Raw genomic sequence first — 24,300 nt, forward strand, 5'->3', positions numbered from 1 at the left:
CCATGGCCTGCACAGTCACCAGATCTAAATATTATTGAGCCACTTTGGGGTGTTTTGGAGGAGCGAGTCAGGAAACGTTTTCCTCCACCAGTATCACGTAGTGACCTGGCCACTATCCTGCAAGAAGAATGGCTTAAAATCCCTCTGACCTCTGTGCAGGACTTGTATATGTCATTCCCAAGATGAATTGATGCTGTATTGGCTGCAAAAGGAGGCCCTACACCATGCTAATAAATTATTGTGGTCTAAAACCAGGTGTTTTCAATTTCATTGTCATTGTGTGTGTGTGTGTGTGTGTGTGTGTGTGTGTGTGTGTGTGTGTGTGTGTATATATATATATATATAATATAATTTTAGGATTATCTTCTTGAGTAAAATTCACACCTTTTTCTTCCTTTTCAAATATTTCTATTTTCAAGTTAGCTTACGTGTGATTGTGACTGTTGTGTGCCTATTGAATTTTATGTTGCTGACCTTTCTGCTCAGAGGTCAGTACATTCTCAGTTTGGTGAAGCACTATGATCAATGACAGCACACTGCAGACTGTTTTGTCCTGTCTAAAACCCTTCAACATATCCTGTTATTCAAACAAATCACCAAAATCCCATAGAGCAACAAACATGCTGATATTCTTCAGGCTTCAGGGGTTATCTTGTTCTGTCTCAGCCAGCATTTTGTATGACAGGGAGTTGCGAGTCACTGTCTGCGCTCAAAATCTTACATTTTAAATTCAGTTTTCTTAGGAAAATCTAAGCTCGTCTTTAACAACTGAGGTGGATATCTGAAACTCTACTGTCATCAGTAAACTACAACAAAGACCATTCCTAATCAGTAGAAAGCCCAGTGAGTCAAATAATAAAATTATTAAATCTCATTCTCTGCTATGCTGTCTGTACTCTTACCGGTGGAGCTGGGTACTTGAAACTGAACATGACCTACTTTCAAATCAATTTGACAAATTTGTGTCTGACCACTTCTGAGTAGCATTAAAATATTAATTCCCAGAATGTCAGTTGATCATTAAATATAAAAAAAAACAAGAGACAGTGACATCACAGCAAAACTAATTTACGCCGTTATGACACAGCAAAAGTAATCAATTCCAGTCCCTTGATTCCAGTCTACATGCACTATTCAGGACATGAGCACATCGGAAGCAACACAAATATGTCATAGACATGAAAAGCATGCCACAAAATCCTGTTCATGTCATCAGTTTTACACATGCCTTCAATAAGACAACATACATGGCAAGATGAGAAACAGTAGGACAGCAGCATAAGGAATAAATATTCATCATTCATTTGAACTCAAATGGTACTTGAGTAACCCAGGTAATGTGTTATTGTTTTCAAACTATTATCCGTCCATCCATCCACCCACCCACCCACCTATCCATCCAACCATCATAGCAGAATCTATATTAATAATTACCAATTTAGATAAAGATAAGAGTTAATTTATCCCTGCATTACAAACATGCACTTTGGGCCTTTAATAGAATTTAGTAAATTGAGAAAAAACATGCACATTGTCATAAAATACTGTTCATGATGGGTAAAAGAAAACATAAGTATGTAGTATACTGAAGTGAGGAGCACTACCACCTAATCAGACTTAAAACTATAAACCAACACATAACTTTATAAGCTAACCATCATGCCCCTCTTATTAGAAATTTGTGATTGCACATGCTCCCATAGATAAGGTAGTGGATAGTCCTAATGGCTGAGGCCTTTTTCAGGGACATGCTTCTAAGCATCTGGATTGTTTGAGCACCCCTATTAGTATCTGCCCTTGAGGTGTGAAGGCACATGATGTTGGTTATGCAACCTGTAAAAAGTCACCTCAGGCTCCTGTCTTTCAGTCTCTGAGCACTCAGTACTATCTCCTCTGATGTGCGCAGGGAATGAAAGTTAAATATAAAAGAGTTACCAACCAATGCAAACAAGGGGGCCCACTTCTTCAGGAATCTACTCCATTATCCTTTATAGTTGGAGTTATTAGGATTCTGTGTTTATTTTGCTTGTCCTGCCCCTCAGTATATCAAGTCTGTTATATAAGTATGAAATGCAGTGAAGCAAATGTATAAGCATAATTACATAAAGATCATTTCAAATGTTTTCACCATGAATCCCTAGACAGTTGAGTTTTGATAAAACCAAATACAAAGATAAAATTCACATTCATTTAAATTTAAAATAATTTAGGTATGAAAAAACAAAGAATATGCAGCATATGTGGGCTTAAAAATGAGATTCTTGTAAAATTAATCCAAGAGCTGCATCTAATTCAGAGAGAAAATAACAATTGAATAAACAGTTTCTTTAAACAAAAAAAAACAAAAAAAACCTTAAATACACACAAACTAACCAGTCCTTTGCAACCAAGAAGCCAAAATGTGGTCCACGTAGTACTTCACTAAATCAGTCAAGTGGAAGTTACGGCTACTATGCCACAGAAGAACAACCCATGACTGCGGAATAGTTTTAAGTTAAATGTTTGACTGTAATTAAATTATATGTGCTTTTTTCCAGTCCAGAGCTCTGAACATGGTTATTGTGTTTGAATCAGCATGAAAATTTTGTCAACTTAGAAGTAACACATAAAAAGGAATGTATTATATTTTCTTAATAATTGCAGGAAATGGTGTCACATCAGTCTCCTCACATGTACACATGACACTTATTCAGTAACCAGGAAGTTCACATGAAAGAATTTCCATTTTCCAAACCAAGATGATGTAAATGTGTTCTTTTGTGAGATTTACTCCATCTGCTCTTGTTGTTACATTTGAAGTTAAAGGGAAAAAACAAACTGTCGAAAGTTTAAACTGGTGTATGACTGAAACAAAAGGTTGGGAATATTAAATTAGCAAATAACAGTCGGCACCCTCCCACTACAACTTTTCACCTTTGTGTCAGGGTAAGCAATATACAATGAGAACTTGTTATCAGGGCCATTTCTGGTTTCTCTTTTATTCTTATTTAACTCCAGTTCCTGCAGTTGGGGTAAGAGAAAAAAAAAAAAACCTTGGTTCCTTTAAAAAAGTTGCTGCAGGGAAACGTGTCTTCTAACGAAATTTTCTTTGTATTTTCATAAATAGAAATTATATTTTTTAAGAAAAAAAGAGAATTCAAAAGTAGAGTCATCAATACATAGTCCCTCCACTAGCTTGGGGGCCCTAAGAAACAGCAGTTTGGTTTGCTTTTCTCAGTATTACTTTACACACAACAATTAGCTTTCTTTAAACAGTGTGGTTTACTTTGTGACTTTGTTGAATCATGACTTTTCTTCAAAAGAGCATCTAGTGACAAATTTAGTTATTGGAGATTTTTTTAGTATATTACATCCTGTATTGTTTTTACCCATCTAAATGACCTGCAGGTGCTGCTATCAATCCCAGCCCCCATTTCCTTTCCTGAAGGACTTAAAGGCAGCCCTTGGGCCACTTTTGCTGGACCCAAAAAGAAGGAGGATTGAACTTAATTTTCTTCATATGTTCAGAGTGGGTTTTACGACATTTTTGCCTGCATGCTACCTTATTCCTCTATCCTACAGCATCCATTACAATTACATGCATATGGCAAAATATTAATGTTATGTGTCTCCCATCCCATGCATGAAGCTGTTGAAGAACCTAGGTGCACAAATAAGTGTTGTCGCAGGTCCTTCCTCCCAGTAAATGTTAGACTTTTCAACCATCACTGCTCCCAACAAACTCAAACTCAGTACATTGTTTTCATCCCTGCTATTATTGTGCACACTTTTTTCCATAATGTTGTAAATAGCAGTTGGTTGTTTATTTTTTATGCAGGAGTATTCTGGCACATTTCAAACATATCTTAAATTATCACCTAGAATAGGTGATAATGTAGTATCCTATTTAGTTTACATTTCTTTGAATCCTCTTTTCCTTACTGTAAATTTGCCCTTGCTGTAAGTCTCTTTTTTAAATTAATTTATTTTTTTACCTTCTGTCACTTTGCTGCTGAAACACCTGTATTTCCCTATGAAGGACAATAAAGAATATTTCTATTCAATTCTATTTAAGCCAAGCAGTCAGCCAATAACCACTTTACATACTGAGGAATTGGCAACACTGTGCTGTAAAATGAAACTAGACGAGTTGCTCTCAAAATATCAGCTTAGGTTTGAGAAAAAGATTTGGGAGGATTTTAGGGATAGTGATAATATGTTTGTAGTTATTTCAGCGCGCAGAGGCACTGATCACCCCTCATACAGTCCACTGCCTCGCTGTAAGGGGGCGGTCCCGGTCCGAAGCAGAGCTCTCCGGTCAACTCATCTCATTATCTGAGAGCGGAGGGAGAGCAGAGCAGAGCAGAGCAGAGAGGAGAGGAGTGAGACGCTGCTGTGCGGTTAGACGGATAGAAACAAAGATGTTCCTCCATGAAAATCGTTTATTTTAGGTTAATGGTTCACGTCTGAAGCGGTGATCGCAGCTGGTGGCGGCCAGCTGAGGCAGATGAGTCTGCAGCGTCTCTGGTGGTTCTGACGAGTCTTTGTTCGGCTGTGGCATCTCTCCTTCACCTCATGGAGCGTACAGAGATGGAGCACAGGTCAGACGACGAGGCTGACTATGAGGACGAGGAGGTGGACCCCAGAATACAGGTGTCTTCCCTTTCCTTGCTTTTATTTATGTAATTTCATGGGTTAATGTTTGGCATCTGTGTCCCCAGTAGCTGCCTTCAAAACCCAGGATTAAATCAACCTCTAAATCAGCGTATTTATTTGTTTTAATGGGTTAAATATGTGCAGTTTTTCGGTTTTCATTTCTAAATTGAGGGTCAGTTTACCTATAGGATGTAATTTATTGTTCAAAGATATTACAGCTGGTTCATGAGCAAAACTTAAGAAGTAAATTTAAGAATAAACAAGATGATTAAAGACACATTAACTTCCCCCGAAGCAGAATGAGCTATACTTATATTTCAATAGACAATCTTGATGGAAAAGTCAAGCTTACAGAAATAAAGCAATGATACTGTAGTATTTTTCTAATAATACTAGGCTGCAGGCAGGCGCTGAAAGAAGGTCATGGGTTCTAATCCAGGCCTGGAGTTTGCATGTTCTGTATGCATGTGTTCTCTCTGGGTTCTCCAGCTTCCTCTCACAGTCCAAAGATGTGCATGTTAGCTAGCTGGTCTCTCTAAATTCTCCTTAGGTGTCAGTGGATGTTTGTCTTGTGTGTCTTTGCATTGCCCTTTGTTTGACTGGGGACCTGTCCTGTATGTTTTCCACCCAGTGACCACTGGAGATCTATCTAGCCAGGAACAGCTTGTATGTTTATCCATCAGTTAGTCTGTCAGTTCATCCATCTGTTTATCCATCATCCATGCATCCTGTAAGTTTTGGAGGTTTCATATTTAAAGCCTGGTTATTTGTCATAAATTAATACTAAACTTTAGTGTTTATGGTTTTTAAAAAGACAGAGGACTTTGCAAATCCAAGTTTGGAAAATTGCAAAATTCTGAAATTATGTTGGACTTCAACAAACAACCATGGCTTTGTTGCTAACAGGAATGAAGAGATATTGAATGATATTCTGGATACGATAATGTTTCTGTTACATTCTTAAAACTGCAACCTACAAAAGCAAATAAAAAGCTATTTTTGAGGGGAAAGCACAGCCAGTAGCATCATCACCAATCAAGCACTTACCATGCATATATTATAGACCGAGAAGATTGGTTAGATGAATAATTTTATTTTAAACATAATCCATATTTAGCAACTACCTATTATATTTTTTCATATAAACTATTGCTTTGCTTATCATTATTTTTGTGCACTAGAACTGCACAATATGTCAGTTTGCAGTAGTCATATCAGCATCTATATGTGTTAATAAAAAATTTGTAAAAATCTGGAATTGGCCAGAAAGTCTGATTGGTGCATCTCTAGTAGGCAGTTCTGCTTTGTCATGGTGGACCAGAGCTTTAATACTGAATATTCATACAACACCCACCTTTGTTATTTATATGATTCTATGGCAGTGAGTTGACCAGATTTTTCTGCCTACGCTTTGCGCTTTGTAGTTGTATCAGAATACCATAATTCTTCCTGTTTTTTGTTAGTTGTTGTCCTGTCTGTCTTTTTTTCTTTGCTTCCAGGTATTTAAATCCGTTTCCACTCTGCAGTTTACTTATGGTCTCTTATCTCTTTTAGGGGGAGCTGGAGAAACTAAACCAATCCACCGACGACATCAACAGATGTGAGACGGAGCTTGAGGTCAGTTCATTGACGTGCAGAGAGCCACAAATGCTGCACGTTTTTGGCTAAAAGTGGATGTGACTGTGTTTACCTTCACTTCTCATCAGCTAAGGCTTTGTTTCTGCAGCTCAAGGCCACAGGTTTGACAGTTTACAGGATCTCTCTGAGCTGGTCCCTTCAGAGATGTGTTGTCCCTAAAAGTCCAACTGCTGGTCCACAGAGCAGTTTTCTTATGTTGAATAACAGCTTGACCTTTGCTCTGTCGTCAGGGCAAGCCGTAAAGTTAGAGTTTTATTTTGTGTCAGCAGGTTTACAAACTTGTGTTGTGTTGTGAACTAGGGTATGTTGTTGTGGGTTTTTGTAACCCCCCTTTTTTTTTTTAAAGGATCAAAAACAAGCTTTCAGAAACTGCACTTAATTGAATAGTAGGCTAAGGAACAAAATAAACCAGCGGGGTTAGCAGAATGTACTTATAAAGTAGAAACAGTCACAACTTCAGCATAGTGTGGGACACATCATTCCAAGAATATATTAGATAGACATAAACAACCTTCATCACTTAGAGCAGACTGTGTGGTCAAACGGTACCATATTTGGGTTGTTTTTTTCATGGTCATGTACAACCACAGGCGAGCTCAGAGGTGTGGTGTGATGATGTTACGGTTCAGGTGTTGAGAGCATGACCTTTTACTATATAACGTCAGGGGGTATCTTATTGTTATCTTGCATGGGTTCATACACTTTTTCTGCAAATTGTAATTTGAGCAGTCAGCTGTATTCTTGTCATTTTGTAATTAATAAAATGGCAAATTCTAACTTGTGTGTCTGTGACTATTGCACAAAAAGTTTGAGTCTTGTGGAGATTGGACCAAAATCTATATTGCAGACACAAACTCTTTATTGGACCAAAGGGCCTTTAACAAGAATGCTTCACTGATCTTTGAATCCCATTAAATCCTGGTAAAAGCTTGTGACTTAACTTTTTTGTAGGTCAGTAACATTGTGCACAGAGATAACAGTTCAAATTTGTGCAGTATGTGGCATTTCTCATGCAGCTAAGAGAACTTTGAGTTTGTATATTTTCAGGGTTCTGTTTTGAATGACTTGTATAGTTTTACTTTGATCGCTTGGTTGGATTGCAACTATTTTGTTATTGTGATGCTACACAATATGGGAAGAAAAATCATTAGTGAATCTGACAGAGAACAGAAACAGGAATGAGCTTCTTTTGTTTTTGAACGCAACGTGATGATATCTGAATTCTATATTAGCATCTTAAGTTTGCAATGCTGGCAAGTTGCTAAAGTTATTACAACTTTTTTATGTCTAAATCCTCCATGTCAAAAGATAAATTAAATCAATGGACACTTGTTACGTATAAATGAGACTGATGTGCTTTAGCTTTAGATCATGATGTGAATAAAAGTTAGCCGAAGATGTTTGATCACAACAGAAACCAAAATCGTAGAATGTTTAGGGTATTAGCTTAAAATGTGAAAAATGTTTAACTGAAAGCTTCATGTTAAATCCTGTGAATTGATGATCTGCTGGATCTTTCAGGAGAAACTAATCATACTTAACTGTTTCTTTTACCTCACAATAGTAAGGTGCTGATACTTAAGTTTAGCAGAGGGTCCCATTGTTGTCCCTCTGCATGATTACCATTCACATGCAGGTTGGGCATTCTTTCATCTTTGTGATCACCAGCTATTTGAATGTATAGTTTGTCTGTAGTCTCATTTTTGAACATTTAGCCTCCGGGATATTTTAGAATTCATTTGGACACAGTTATTTACATTGACAGGGCTGTAAAAAATCCAGGGGATTTAGAACAAATGTGTCCCCGACTTTATTTTGGGGTATTTAAATTCTGAGGTGTCGCCAAACCTGGGGAATAACATTACAGCAAACATGATAGAAACAAAAGATCCCACGGGAACTTTACAAAAACTTACATTGATTTGTATGTCCATTATGACACATCCTCTGCTGCAGTGTTGTATTTATGTCAGTATCAGCACCTTGTGAAGCTGGAGAAGATTTACAGTAATGGAGTTGCAGACATACTGATGACGATGTTTTCTTATGCAATTCAACAGTAACAGGCAAACAACATCAGATCCCTAATCTATAAATGACTACTGTGCTTTTAGTGATGTGAATTAAGGTTATAGTTTCTTCCCAAATGTAAATAATGTTTTTTAGAAAATCATAGAATTGATGCCTGCTCTTCTGTCTGTAGAAAGATGAAGTAGGTAGAATCAAAGGAGCCATGAGCTGATGCAGAAAAAAATTGTTGTGCTCCTAAAAAGCTTCTTAAAGGCTATATTATCCAGTATATATGTTTAGCATCGTTTCATTATGCGATATTATAATTAATTAATTCAATTAAGGACAATGATCATTCTCAGTCCATTCCTGTTAGATTTGTAATCATAAATACCACTGCTACTCCAGAAGACCCCATGATGTTTGTTAGCAGGTTTGAGGCAGCTGGCTTAGTGGGAAGAGTAGTTGTCTTGCAATCCAAAAGTTGTGGGTTCAATTCCAGCTCAAGTTTCCTACTGATCTGCATATCAGTGCATGAATGTGTGAGTGTTTATGAGTGCGACTGGGTGAATGTAGCTCTAGTGTATAGCACTTTGAGTGGTAGGTGTGACTGGACAGGTGTGATGTAACTTCGGTTAGAACAGAACAGAAATGTTCATCTCTTATAATAACAACTTTTCTACAAATAACAGAACATCTGCATTGCCCTGGTGTCTGCTGCTCAGTCAGCTACTGATTCAGTTCACTCTTCCTTTTGTTGTGGCTCATACACTAAGTGAGCTTAAGGTAAGAGGAAATAACAAAGGAGCCCGGACTCTGGACGAGAGTCCGTGCCAAGAGGAATGGTAGGAGAAAGCTAAGTGCTGGCTTATTTGTACTATGGGGCTGGTACAAAGTACTAATGACAGGGGTACCTGTAATTGTGCCAACAATGATTTCTGTTTTAAAATCATTATTTCTTAACTTTATTTACATATATTTTCCAGGAGTGGCAACAAACCTGTCAGCATTTGCATGTCCTGGTTATACCTAAACTCAAAACAAAATTATGTTTGCTGATGTGTTGGCTGATTGTTTGGGGTATCAATACGACTCAACAACCAAAAGTAGCAGAGCTTTATATATCAGGCTTTGAATGTTTGGAAGCTGAAATGCGTCAGTTCCAGTATCTGAATCCTGAGTGGAGAGACAAGTACTCTTCTCTGCAAGCTGCATCGATCTTAGATAAATCGTACAGTTAGTGAGTTACAGAGGTTAAAATGACAATGCTGTTTGTTAATACCTAATTGAATGTTATTTGTTTGTTTGCTTGTTGCTATATTAACTTGTTTTTTGGTTTATGTAGTTTTCTCTTGCAATTCCTATTTTAGATCAATAATTTTAAAGCACCTTAAAGTTCTTTCTAAATAGATATGTTGTTTCTCATGCACCTTACAGTGCAATGTTTTTCTGACTCTGTACTCCATCCTTTTGGGTTAACAGTTAGTCAGAGGTTGAAGTGCTGACTTGTACCTTTTAATGAAAAGCTGTAGAGTTTCACTTTTAACCCAGATATTGTTGAAATTGCATTCCCTTTTCTGTGGATGACCAAGGTTAAAAACTGTCACAATTCCTATTTTCTTACTGTTAGGTCAGCACTTTACTCTCTCTTAGTCACTATTTTGCTGGAAATCCTGTCAAGTAGAGTCCAAAACCAATGCGCCATAGTGCACCTAAGAGCTTTAAGTAGACTTTTAGGTAGTTTTTGTTCTGACAAATTTATTTAAAAACATTTAACTTTCATTTAATTTACACAGCAGATCATTCTTTGAAACTTAAATTTTTCTTTATTTTTTTATAGTCTGTTAATGTACACTCACTGGGCACTTTATTAGATACACTTGCTTGTTAACACAGTTGGCAAATAATTTTTTTGTATGTGAATAGCTCCATTGCATTTTGGCTTTTAAATGTGGTCACAACAAGCATCAGAATAGAAACGGGATTTAAGTCACATTGAATGTAGCATGATATTGGTACCAGGTTGGCTGGTCTGAGTATTTGAGACAGTGGTGATCTACTGGAATTTGCTTGAACATCGATCTCTGGGGTTTCCAGACAATGGTATGGGACAGAGAAAATATCTACTAAGCACCTGTTGTCTGAACCAAAATGCCTTGAGGTCAGAACAGAAAGGGCAGACTGATTTGAGAGGACAGAAAGACAGCAATTGCTAAAATAACCATTCGTTACAACCAAGGTATGCAGAATACCATCTCTGAATGTAAAACATGTTAAACCTTGAAGGAGATGGGCTACACCAGCAAAAGACCAGTCCGAGTGCCACTTTGGTCAACTAAGAACAGGAAAATAAAGCTACCATTCAGGCAGGCTCTTTAAATGTGAACAATAAGAAATAGAGAATTAAAACAACATTGTGTGGTCTCCCGAGTCTTGATCTTTAGCTGAGACACTCAGATGGTAGGCTCAGAATTTAGAAATTAACAACTTGAAAGCATAGGTCTGTCAATGGATCAGGCTCCTTTTGGAGGTTTAATGGTGCGGGATATATTTTCTTGACACCGAACTTATGGGAGTATTGTTACTGAGTTGATCCAAACATTTATGACCACAGCAGTATAATGTCGTACGCGTACTCGTATTCATCGTCTTCCGCTTTATCCGGGACTGGGTCGTGGGGGCAGTAGACTCAGTAGAGACTACCAGGCCAGCCAAGAGACATAGTCCCTCCAGCGTGTCCTGGGTCATCCCCTGGGCCTCCTCCCTGTGGGACATGCTTGGAACACCTCCCAAGGAAGGTGTCCAGGAGGCATCCGGTATAGATGCCCGAGCCACCTCAACTGGCTCCACTCGATGTGGAGGAGCAGCGGCTCTAATCCGAGCCCCTCATGGATGTCCGAGCTCCTCACCTTATCTCTAAGGGAGTGCCCGGCCACCCTACGAAGGAAGCTCATTTCAGGGCTTGTATCCGGGATCTTGTTCTTTCGGTCATGACCCAAAGTTCATGGCCATAGGTGAAGGTAGGAACGTAGACTGATCGGTAAATCAAGAGCTGCGCTTTTTGGCTCAGCTCTCTCTTCACCACAACGGACCAGCACAGCGACCCCATTACTGCGGCAGCTGCACCGATCCGTCTGTCAATCTCCCGCTCCATTCTTCCCCCACTCGTGAACAAGACCCCGAGATACTTAATCTCCTCCCCTTGAGGCAGGAACTCCCCTCAAACCTGAAGAGGACAAGCCATCCTTTTCCAGTCGCAAACCATGGCCTTGGACTTGGAGGAGCTGATCTTCATCCCAGTCGCTTCACACTCGAATGCGAACAGCCCCAGCGTATGCTGTAGGTCTTTGCTAGAAGGGGCCAACAGGACCACATCATTTGCAAAAAGAAGAGAAAAAAGCCACTGGTCACCATACCAAACCCCTCCGGCCCTTGGCTGCACCTAGAAATCCTGTCCATAAAAGCAATGAACAGGACCGGTGACAAAGGGTAGCCCTGCCAGAGTCCATCATGCACCAGGAACAGGTCCGACTTTGTGCCGGCAATGTGGACCAAACTCCTGCTCCGCTTGTACAGATACCGGATGGCCCCTAATAAAGGGCCCCCAACTCCGGACTACTGGAGCACCCCCCTTGGAGGACACAGTTGAATGCCTTCTCCAGGTCCACAATACACATGTGAACCGGTTGGGCAAACTCCCATGAACCCTCGAGTACCCGGTAGAGGGTGTAGAGCTGGTCCAGTGTTACACGGCCGGGATGAAAACCAAACTGCTCCTCCTGAAGCCAAGGTTCGACTATCGGCCAGACTCTCCTCTCCAGTACCCTGGCATAGGCCTTACCATGGTGACTGAGGAGTGTGATCTCCCTATAGTTGGAACACACCCTCCGGTCACCCTTCTTATGAAGGGGGACCACCACCCCGGTCTGCTTGTCCAGAGGCACTGTCCCCGACCGCCACACAATGTTGAAGAGTGGTGTCAACTATGACAGCCCCACAACATCCATAGACTTGAGGTACTCAGGGCGAATCTCATCCACTCCTGAAGCCCTGCCACTGTGAAGCTTTTTAACCACCTCGGTGACTTCAGCCTGGGTGATGAAAGAGTCTAGCCCTGAGTCCCCACCCTCTGCTTCCACCAGAAAATGCGTGACAGCAGGATTGAGAGTCCTCGAAGTACTCCTTCCACTGTCCGATAATGTCCCCAGTCGAGGTCAGCAACTCCCCACCCCCACTGTAAACAGTGTTAGCGAAGCACTGCTTCACCCTCCTGAGGCGCCGGACGGTTTGCCAAAATTGCTTCGGGGCCAACCGGTAGTCCTTCTCTATGGCCTCACCGAACTCCTCCCTGGCCTACGTTTTTGCCTCTGCCACAGCCCGGGCTGGGGCACGCTTGGCCTCACGGTACCAGTCAGCCTCCTCAGAAGTCCCACAAGCCAACCACAGCCCATAGGACTCCTTCTTCAGCTTTACAGCATCCCTTACTGCCGGTGTCCACCACGGGATTCGGGGATTGCCGCTGCAACAGTGCCCCACAGACCTTACAGCCACAGCTACGGGCAGCAGCATCAACAAGACAATGGATGCGGAGAACATGGTCCACTCGGACTCTATGTCTCCAACATCCCCAGAAATCTGGTCAAAGCTCTCCCGGAGGTAGGAGTTGAATACATCCCTGGCCGAGGGCTCCGCCAGATGTTCCCAGCAGACCCTCACTATGTGCTTGGGCCTGCCAAGTCTGTCCAGTTTTCTCATCTTCCAGCGGATCCAACTTACCACACGGTGGTGGCAGTATATTGTCACAAAGTTTAAATCCTCTCAAATTGGTTGCTCGAACATGGCAGTGAGTTCACTGTACTCCTGTGGCTTCCACAGTCACCAGGTCCCCGTCCAACAGAAAACATTTGGGGTGTGATGGAATGGGAGATTATCATCATGGACATGTTTGTGACAAGTCTGCTGCAACTGTGTGATCTTATCATGTCATTATGGATGGAAATCTCTGACAAAGGTTGTTGAATCTATACCTCTAAGAATTTAGAGAGTTCTGAAGGCAAATACCATACCCAGCTCTAACGAGTTGTAGCAAAAACACATGGCAGGATGTGAGAAGGCTGCTGGTCTAAATGACTATACTGGTCCTTCTCAAAATATTAGCATATTGTGATAAAGTTAATTATTTTCCATAATGTCATGATGAAAATTTAACATTCATATATTTTAGATTCATTGCACACTAACTGAAATATTTCAGGTCTTTTATTGTCTTAATACGGATGATTGTGGCATACAGCTCATGAAAACCCAAAATTCCTATCTCACAAAATTAGCATATTTCATCCGATCAATAAAAGAAAAGTGTTTTTAATACAAAAAACGTCAACCTTCAAGTAATCATGTACAGTTATGCACTCAATACTTGGTCGGGAATCCTTTGGCAGAAATGACTGCTTCAATGCGGCGTGGCATGGAGGCAATCAGCCTGTGGCACTGCTGAGGTCTTATGGAGGCCCAGGATGCTTCGATAGCGGCCTTTAGCTCATCCAGAGTGTTGGGTCTTGAGTCTCTCAACGTTCTCTTCACAATATCCCACAGATTCTCTATGGGGTTCAGGTCAGGAGAGTTGGCAGGCCAATTGAGCACAGTGATACCATGGTCAGTAAACCATTTACCAGTGGTTTTGGCACTGTGAGCAGGTGGCAGGTCGTGCTGAAAAATGAAATATTCATCTCCATAAAGCTTTTCAGCAGATGGAAGCATGAAGTGCTCCAAAATCTCCTGATAGCTAGCTGCATTGACCCTGCCCTTGATAAAACACAGTGGACCAACACCAGCAGCTGACACGGCACCCCAGACCATCACTAACTGTGGGTACTTGACACTGGACTTCTGGCATTTTGGCATTTCCTTCTCCCCAGTCTTCCTCCAGACTCTGGCACCTTGATTTCCGAATGACATGCAGAATTTGCTTTCATCCGAAAAAAGTACTTTGGACCACTGAGCAACAGTCCAGTGCTGCTTCTCTGTAGCCCAGGTCAGGCGCTTCTGCCGCTGTTTCTGGTTCAAAAGTGGCTTGACCTGGGGAATGCGGCACCTGTAGCCCATTTCCTGCACACGCCTGTGCACGGTGGCTCTGGATGTTTCTACTCCAGACTCAGTCCACTGCTTCCGCACGTCCCCCAAGGTCTGGAATCGGCCCTTCTCCACAATCTTCCTCAGGGTCCGGTCACCTCTTCTCGTTGTGCAGCGTTTTCTGCCACACTTTTTCCTTTCCATAGACTTCCCACTGAGGTGCCTTGATACAGCACTCTGGGAACAGCCTATTCGTTCAGAAATTTCTTTCTTTGTCTTACCCTCTTGCTTGAGGGTGTCAATAGTGGCCTTCTGGACAGCAGTCAGGTCGGCAGTCTTACCCATGATTGGGGTTTTGAGTGATGAACCAGGCTGGGAGTTTTAAAGGCCTCAGGAATCTTTTGCAGGTGTTTAGAGTTAACTCGTTGATTCAGATGATTAGGTTCATAGCTCGTTTAGAGACCCTTTTAATGATATGCTAATTTTGTGAGATAGGAATTTTGGGTTTTCATGAGCTGTATGCCAAAATCATCCGTATTAAGACAATAAAAGACCTGAAATATTTCAGTTAGTGTGCAATGAATCTAAAATATATGAATGTTAAATTTTCATCATGACATTATGGAAAATAATGAACTTTATCACAATATGCTAATATTTTGAGAAGGACCTGTAAAGGATGTACATATCCTTACTTATGTGTGTCTTTGGTGAAATGTTGAAAAGGCTGTGGCTCCATTGCATGCATAAATGGCTGTACAATGGTTAAAACTGGGTCAGATTTTATGATTTTTAAAAATGCTTAAGCTAAACAATATTACCTTGTAAATTTAAGTAGTCTTGAACCTCTTCTTTTTATTACTCTATTTTTTGTGTGTTAGACCGCTCATTAGTGTTTATATCTACTGAACAACCATGAGGACATTTAAAAGATGAAAGCTTTAGAAATGTCCATTAATGGATCATTTTAACAAAGTACTTCATGATAGAAAACATTTCTTTCTTTTTTAAGGATGCTGGATCAATAACAGCTTTATTTTCAGACTGCTCACAACAAAATGGTGTTGGTCGGATTTTTATTTTAGTTTTCATGAAAACTGTCTCAGCTTTATCTGACACATAGTGTGATCATTCAGCCCACAATAAATTAAAGTATTGTCTGAGCTATTGTTTTCATTGTATTATTTGAGTATAGTTTTTCCACAGCTTAATTTTTAAATGGGTAGTTTTGGGTGCTTTGGTTTTTACTTGGTGTGACTAATGGAGGAGACACCAATAAGGCCCAGTTTCATTCCCTCTCATAAATTTACAACCTGAACAGAATGGGGATTAAAGGTCAGTGGTGACATTTTCTTAAAAGATCTAGCAAGAGTCCACAGTTCTGAAACAGCTGTGGAGGCAGGAGTTTTTCTATTTTACCTCAAGGTGTTTTTCCACTTCTGCAGCCACTCAGTTTTGGGGTTCCCCAAGGGCTCCATATTGGGCCCACTATCTTCTATATCTTCCCTTGTTGGCAACATACAAACGGTTGTGTCTGTCTACTGGTTATAATCTGTTTAGACCATGATTACAATGTCTTAATTAAATGAGACCTTAATGAAAATAAATCAGGTAACTTGGTTTAGAAAGCATAAGCCTGATATAAAAAGCATAAAAATAACTTTTAATTTTTTTAAATGCTCTGGTTCCATCTAGTTTTAAAAGAATTGCAGTCAACCAGCCAGTTTCTCCTGGATTATCTGAGATTAAACGATAAATAGAATTTAATGGGCTTTCACTGTAACGTCCCCAAAATTCACAATAACAATCATAACAATAATAACAATCCACAATAATTTAAAAGAAACGCTTTGTTTTTTTTTTTATTTGTTATGATAAATCCGTCTCTATGGATTTCAGTCTTCTCAGCTGAAATCCCTAAATGTTGTATTTCTTTCTTTTTCTCAGGATTCAAGGCAGAAGTTCCGCTTAGTGCTGGTGGAGGCGACGGTGAAGCTGGATGAGCTGGTGAAGAAGATCGGGAAACCAGTGGAGGAATCAAAGCCTTACTGGGAGGCCCGCAGATTGACCAGACAGGTGAGTCATTTAAAACTGCTATGTTTTTGGGCATTTCCCTTTCCAAATAGCAAGTCCCTACATGGAAGCTGTGAACCTTCAACAAATTCTTCAGGTGAATGAGCAAACCTGGAAATCACCGTTGCAATGCATGAGATTTTTCACCCACTCTTATTTTCACTGATGTAAAAAACATGTAAAAATCTATCCTTAACTTGCTGCCTCAATTTGTCTGCAGCTAATGCTGTGCAAGTTAATTTTAACATCGATAATGGTCCAATTTGTCTGTTTACCTTATCAGCTTGTCAGATTTATCTGACCAGCTGTTGCATTATAGTTGAAAGTTTGCTAACACTTACCAGAACTGACAAAATAATAACAAGGCTTTCTACATTAAATACTCAAAACTTCAAAACTATCCAAACATTATAAGGCACCTACTGTGAAATCTTTCACAGATATAGAGTATTTCTTTTTCTCAAAAGCGTCAATACAGCAGAGGAACTGAAATGCCACGTCCATCAAACCTTCAGCAATAAGAGCCTCAGACGTGCAACTGTCTTAAGTGTGGAGTAGATTGTGTGTTTATGCTTGACCAGTCAGCTCTTATTCATTTATTAAACAAAAGTAACCAAACACTTATAGGTATAAAATGAGTTGATCTTTTAAAACACAGTTTTCAGAAAAAAAGGGATAAAACTGAATTTGCAGAACAAATTTTCAAAATTCGGGGCCTACATGTTTTCCAACTAGAATGGCTGCTTATTTTTAAACTTGTTACATGTTTAAAAAACTCAAGTGAAGTCTCCAAACAGATTTTTACTGATATAAAAGTGGCTCTATATTACAGCAATTAACTACAAGTTTCTTTAGATAATTAATCAGGGCAGCGGTCCCTTTAGTTGAGCTGCATAGTTCACAACTAGTTTTCAAATTTCTGGCTAACAAACAGCCCTAAGGAGAGTTTTAGTTCATTCATTTCTCCTCTACCCTTTTAACTGTTTCTTGCTGAACTGAAACCACGTCCTTCATTGTGATGGTTCACTAAAATTCTCTATACTCAGGTAGTGATGTGGCTGAACTAATAATTTTAAACAAAGTGCTACTTCCCTTTTCAGTGTGTGTGTGTATGATGTATGTAAATAAAAGGGAAGAAGCCACCTGCCTTTCTCAATAAGAACCCATGCAGCTGGCGCTCTGTCACGGGAATTGACTGACGTTTAAAGGTTTTGTTGTGCAGTTTTGTGGTTCTCCTTTCCAGAAACGTTCCATTTTGGTAAGTTATCAGCAGGATCCATGTTTTCAAATGGAGCTACATGATCATTCTGAATGTGGGTGCTCATTTTCAGCAGTGTGCTGAAATACAGGTAGTGGTGAAACAGTTTCTGTGAAGAAACGAGGTGAATTAACTTCCCTCTTTTCTGCCTTCGTGCCTCCTTTTAGCCCGTGAAACAAACTCCTCTGAATGCATGTCTGCCACCGTTAGGAATAAAATACACATTTCAGTGTTAAATGACGAGTTATGAAGTTTCTGGGCAGCAATAATTTTTGTGGAGGAATACTAATGCTTCTCAATGCTTAAAGTTCAAACACATGGCTTACTTGCATTCCTAATTCCTCCATCATTTATTGGTATTGTATAAAATAACAGCTAAATAAAAAATAAAATTTCTTACTCATTGTGCATGAAGTGCTTCCTGAATAGACTTTTTAAAATGAGAAATTCTTCCCAGTTTCTCAACAGGACACACGTGTCATTTTTCCTTCTCACCTGTTGGGTCACCTGCTGTCCCAGTTTTATTTTGGTCTGGTTTCCATATTTATTTTCACTCCTTAGATATTCATATAAAGCAGCAACTTCAGAAGGAAAGAACATTTTGCATAACTGCAGCTTAGAAAGGAGTTGAGTTGGATGAGAATCCAAAAGTTAGAGGTTCCAAGAGTAGAAAATATTTGCGATTTGCCCTTGAAAGAACACACAATGGAGAGCATTAGAACTTTCTGATGCAAACAAAACTTGGCTCATGATGACCCAATTTGCACCATGCATAGTGTCCGTGTGTATTGCATAGAGAATATAAAAGCTAAACTTAAGACCTATTTATTTGAAATGGCTTTTGACATTTGATTTTTAGTGTTATAATAATTTTAACATGTTTGTTTGTGTCTAGTTTTTACTTGACACAATGTTTTGTTTTATTGTGCTCTGTAGTTATTTGTTTTATTTTGAAAAGCTCCCTGGCCAATGCAAGGTGTTGTTGTTTGATTGATTGATTGATTGATTGATCATAGATCTTTATCTTAACTCTTGAGATTTTCATTCTGCCCCCTGACAGACAGAAATTAAAAGCTCAAAAGAAAAAAAAAACTGAGCAACTTCATTCAGCCTTCCTGTTATCCGCGTTACTTTACACACATGTTCAAGAAGAACAGATTTCTTATAAATAGCTTCTTGCATCTATTTCTATCCTTTGACCTCATCTTAAGCACCACACTGGCCTGAAAATAGCCAAGTTTCTAGACTAAAAAGCATTGTTATAAGTACAACCTGGTGACTTTTAAGTATGATGAGTTCACTGATTGGCAAAAGATTGGATTTCTGAGTTTCTGACCGGCCTCTCGCTGTTAAAGGTAAAAATCGACCGGTTCCTGTAAACAGCAAGTTTCTTGGCGTATGTCTAATATGAAGTACTGTTTTGTCATCATTCTCCTTACTTTCCCTCCTCTGAATTTTGATGTCACCACAACACGTGTTTGTATAAAACTAGCTGTTTACCAGGCTTAGCTTAGATCAATTAAAGAATCAACTGGCTGACTCAATGTCCACCAGAGAAGACTTTTTCTGGGGGCAGGTCCAAAGCAAAGTTATTTTTGCAACAACATTAATGAAAGCAGTGTGACCAATGAAATGCTTGTAGTTTAGAAAATCAATAAAAGAAGTCTCAATGTCCTAATGACCGTATTTGTGTTGATATTTTCTTGGCAGACTTTGGGCCCCTTAGTACCAATTGAGCATCGTGTCAACACCACAGCCTACCTGAATATTGTTGCTGACCATGTCCATCCCTTTATGACCACAGTGTACCCATCTTCTGATGGTTACTTCCAGCAGGATAACGCGCCATGTCATAAAGCACGAATCATCTCAGACTGGTTTCTTAAACATGACAATGAGTTCACTGTACTCAAATGGCCTCCACAGTCACCAGATCTCAATCCAATCGAGCACCTTTGGGATGTGGTGCAACGGGAGATTCGCTTCATGGATGTGCAGCTGACAAATCTGCAGCATCTGTGTGACGCTATCATGTCAATTTGGACCACACTCTCTAAAGAATGTTTGCAGTACCTTGTTGAACAGAACTACCTGGTTCTATAAAAATACTGCAGCTGCTAACATGGATCTATGAGTCACTGAATGTTAGCCGGACTTTCCTTTGTTTTCCTATGTTTACCTGCGTTCTTACCTAAAAGAAGACTTCCTGTGTGACAGGAAGTAGATTCCTGGGACACTTTGACCTCGATTAACAGCAGCTATGTGTTGTTGGGTCAAAACATATTTTGTTTTCTCAATAAGTGACAAATTTGCTTTATGAAACTGCTTCAAGTTTGAAAATCCTGTAAATGGGTCAGGTCACAGTTGGACAAAACTAAACCCAGTTCTGTTGTCGTCATGTACTTAAATGATTGCAGAACTAAAAATAGAGTAAAGAACAGTGACTGTCGTGGTTCCCCTTTAGCTCTTCTCTCACACTTTACTCATTTCACAGTTAAGCCGAGTGTGATGTTTTGGTTCTGCTTATCAGCTTTGGTGTTGCCTTCTGAGAGGTCCAGTGATGGAGCCGCTGTTTTACGTTCACTTTGTTTTGTATTTGACCATAGGAACCAAAAGCTTGACTAATCTGACCTTTTTGAATCATGGAAATTTTATATCTCTTTTACTCAGCCAGTTCACCCTTTGTTTTGGAGGATTTGACAGACTTCTTGTAGTGCTTATCATTCACTGTTTACCTTTTTCATTTTATCCACTTGTGTACTTACCTTACCCAGATGATTTCTTTTTCTTTAGTCCTGTGTTGTCTCTTTTTGTTCTTTTTCCTCTTTAATTTCATTTCAACTTTGTCTTATTTCCATCTTTGATATATGCACACAGACAGTGTTATATTTGTTCACCTTTTTACTTAGTTACTAAGAAGCTAAATAGCTGCAGATAGATGACAGTCACCCACCAACCCCAGAGTCACAGTGTTGGAAATAAGCTGCCAGCCTGACCTTGATTTTAGATGGAAGATAAAAACAAAGACACAAGAGGGTTGGATATTATCACATTTCTTTTTTTTCCTTTTATTGGGCCATGTGGCAGCCACATTTGTGTATGAATCATTAGGCAGTTGTGCAAAACAAAATGTCTCTCTAATACATGCAGACCTTTTATTATTTATTTATTTATTCTAAAGCCTGGGGAGTTTCAGATGCTTCTTAATGATACTTAATAAAAACCTTAAGCAAAGAAACTCATTTGTTAATTTGGACATCTTAAATGCACTTTTGGGGATTGCTTAATGGGGATAACATAAAATATGAACTTGTCATTGTGGGCTTTCATTAAAGTGGATTACAAGATAGATGTAATTACCAACTAATCAATAAAAATGAAGTGTTTTCAAAGCTAAAAAATGTAGATAGAGATGTATCTACAGCTTTTCTAAATATTTAAACTGGTGTCACGCCAATTCCAGCCCTAAACTACTAAACTACTTTGCGAGTGCAAATTGAGGTGGGGACCCTGAATTTTTTGTCTTTTTTGTCTGTTTGCTTGTTTCCTATTGCTTTTTCAGTAATATGCAGACTTGTTCTGAATCACTGTGGTTGTAATTCTCCACCTTGATATCTTGATCGCAGTAAACCATTATCCTGCCATGTGACCTCTAGGGCTATGTTCCCCACCATGTCGCGTGTTTTGGTGACCTTAGGCACGTGTTCAGCCATTGTCATACATCATATTTCAGTTCTGTATTTTGACACCACTGGACCAACTGCTTGAACAAGTGTCAAGGTCTATGACTAAAAGTAAACAAAACATTGAGAAAGGATGCATAGTGGTACGGGCAAACCTTTAATAAAAAATTTTATTTGTCCTTGAAAAACATGAATTGTTATTTATTTCGGGATCACCCACCAGAGCTGAAGTTGGTCAGAACTGAACCAATTGGTACAATTTCCAACTAAGTTCTTAAACACTATCAGCCTCATAAGATCAGCAGGTTGTGTTAATGGCAGGGATGCTGAGATTAGTAAAAGGGTTTCTGTAGTTAAACACTTTGCACATTGATCGCCTATAAAAATTCAAAATACAGCAGTGGGGGAGTAAAACACATGAAAGGGGTTTTTTATACATCCAATGATGAGGTTTCAATCAATTAGCTGTGGAAAGCCAGACAAATTATTTTCCAGAACCAGTTAAAGGTAAGCACTGGAACAACTCTGCTGGAAAAACCCTGCATTGTAATGGTAACTGATGATAGTCTGAATGTTACCATGAACAGTTATGTGCTGCAGCAATCGTGCAACTTTTTTTTTGTTATGGTCTTTTTGGGTCAAACTAATACATTTCCAATGAATCAAGCTTGTGACCTTTCCAGAGAAATAAATTGTCTCTCACATTTAAGGTAAACTGCTCTGAGCTCGATTTCTTCCATTTGATTGCACTTATGAAAGTTACTGAGGTTGTCCGAAGGGGAGGGGTGTTGGTGCACTTGTAGGTAACTTGATTAGTCATGATGAAATTGGGTCAGGGCAGCAAAGCTCTTAAGTTTGCTGAGTATATGCATGTGTTTTAAATGCTGAGTTTGTGAAATCTCAGTTTAAACATTCAGTAGAAGAGTTTTTTTTTTTTTCAAACATAATGAAATATATATGGGACTCGATATTCCAACTCCGTTCTCATGAGTCACTTTAGGATGAAAAGTAGGCAAACACACACTTCCTGCAGCAAATATAGAATGTAAAGTTAAAAATGTTCATCTTTTCCTGCCTGTTCAGAATTAAAGTGCTTAAACCAATTTTTTAATGTTTCTCTCTGTTGCCTCTATATTATAGGTGTTACATTTTGTAGTCACACCTCCTGCCCCTGCTGCTTGTCTTATGGCTGTGAAAGCGATTGAACAGAGATGCAATGAATCAGCTGGTGTTCTGGGTTATTAAGGCTAAGATTTTCTGGCCGAGAACGACTCAACCACTCTTCATGAATCTTACTATGGAGAAATCCAACTGAAGTCAGCCACCCACTCAGTCGTGCTGCCTCACACAGTGAGTTTGCGGGTTTTGTTTATATCTTGTCAGAGATACTTGGAGTAGGATCATTTTGAAGACATCTGTCAGTGAGAGTCTGGTGCTCCATTTGGCAGAAGAAAAGTGTCAACAAACACGCAAATCTACTGAAATCCTACCCCATTTAGTATGATAAAGTACTTTTTTTTTATCATACATTATGTCAACTGCAACTTGGCCTGTCAGTTTGTCAGAGGTTGGGTATCCACAGGAATCATTCCTCGGATCTGGGACCTCAGCAGATATACTATTAAAAATGTGGAAGTGAAGTTTGAAAGAATAGACTAAGGTTTAAACTTAAGGAGATTGCATGTGATTTTGGGATAGGAAGATCTTCCTCAGCTTCGGAAGAACATGGAAAAGAAAAATGCAAGAAGATAAAATGGGAAAGAAAGGGCAGAAAGGTCAGGCTTAGTTTGAATTGCTTTGACTCTGTCAGTGAGGAGCAGTAAGTCAGGCTAGTTAGAATGGTAGGGGTCCTATGAGAAACTGGGTGAGATAGATAGTAAAGGAAAAACTACACTTCTCAAAGTCCAGTTGGACATTGATTGGATGTATTTTTAACAAATAAAAAAACTCCTCACTGGGATATGTCTCCAATAGTAGAAATTTAAACAAAGGTTCAGTTGAAGTAGATGTTTGGAGTTGGGCTCAAGGCTGAACTGATGCCTATTTCCAGGTATTTCCAGGCATGTTAATTTTAACATGAATTATCAGGAGTTTTTGTTTGCAAATGAAAAAGTACTTGATCTTAATTCGGTCATTTCCTAAAGTGCAAATTTTTAGTTTACATTTTTATTTGTGGTGAGAAATCAAAACCAACGTGAAAACAAAATTTGAGAGTGGAAATGTTAAAGCACCACCTCAAAACAACATCCAGGATGTGAAATCTGGGCTTAGATGAATTCTTAAAATGAACAATGGCCCTGAAGATACCACCTAGTTACTGTAGTTATAAAGTGGCTTAAGGACAACATAATCAAAGTTTTGAAGTTGCCTTCAGAAAACCCTGATCTTAGCTCCATAGATCATTTATGGGCAGAGCTGAAATGTTGTGTGTGAGCAAAGCGGCCTACAAACTTGACCCAGTTGCATCAGTTCTATTGGAAGGAATGGGTGAAAATTCCAGCAAACTATTGTCAGAAGCCTGTAGATGTAAATCCATAATGTCATATGGTTTTAAAAGGCAATTCTAATAAATACTGACGTCATGTATGTAAACATCTGAATCTGAAGAACGTTAAAAAGTTCTTTTGCTCATTATTATGAAAACTATACTATAAATGCAGCATCACACGTACACATAAACATTTTCCTAAACAATAAAGGAATCCAGCAGAAGCAGCGGTTCATGTTTGCTTGGTAGTTTTAACCATCGTGACTTTGTTAACATTGTTTCAGAAAAAACTGCTGAAAGCTTCAGAAGGACAAATAAAATGCTGCATGGGTATTATCTGATGGACGATTTAATTAAACTTTTAATTTCTTACATCAGAGACAAAGTGAAACTTAAACGTTAACTTCTACATGTTGGTCTTGTTTAAAATGATGCACCCTGTA

At 39.3% G+C, this 24,300-nt stretch overlaps 1 protein-coding gene across 1 annotated transcript in view; it reads left to right on the forward strand.

Moving 5' to 3' along the window:
• The first annotated feature begins 4,282 nt into the window (after nt 1–4,282).
• Nucleotides 4,283–24,300, forward strand: part of sh3bp5b (SH3-domain binding protein 5b (BTK-associated)) — a 38,265-nt gene continuing 18,247 nt past the window's right edge. Inside the window, exons 1-3 of the mRNA XM_047360398.1 lie at nt 4,283–4,632; nt 6,190–6,252; nt 16,303–16,431. Of these exons, the coding sequence (XP_047216354.1) occupies nt 4,555–4,632; nt 6,190–6,252; nt 16,303–16,431 (270 nt within the window). The 5' untranslated portion in view covers nt 4,283–4,554. The remainder of the gene's footprint in view (nt 4,633–6,189; nt 6,253–16,302; nt 16,432–24,300) is intronic.

This window comes from Girardinichthys multiradiatus, chromosome 3 (genome assembly GCF_021462225.1).
Source record: "Girardinichthys multiradiatus isolate DD_20200921_A chromosome 3, DD_fGirMul_XY1, whole genome shotgun sequence".
NCBI lineage: Eukaryota > Metazoa > Chordata > Actinopteri > Cyprinodontiformes > Goodeidae > Girardinichthys > Girardinichthys multiradiatus.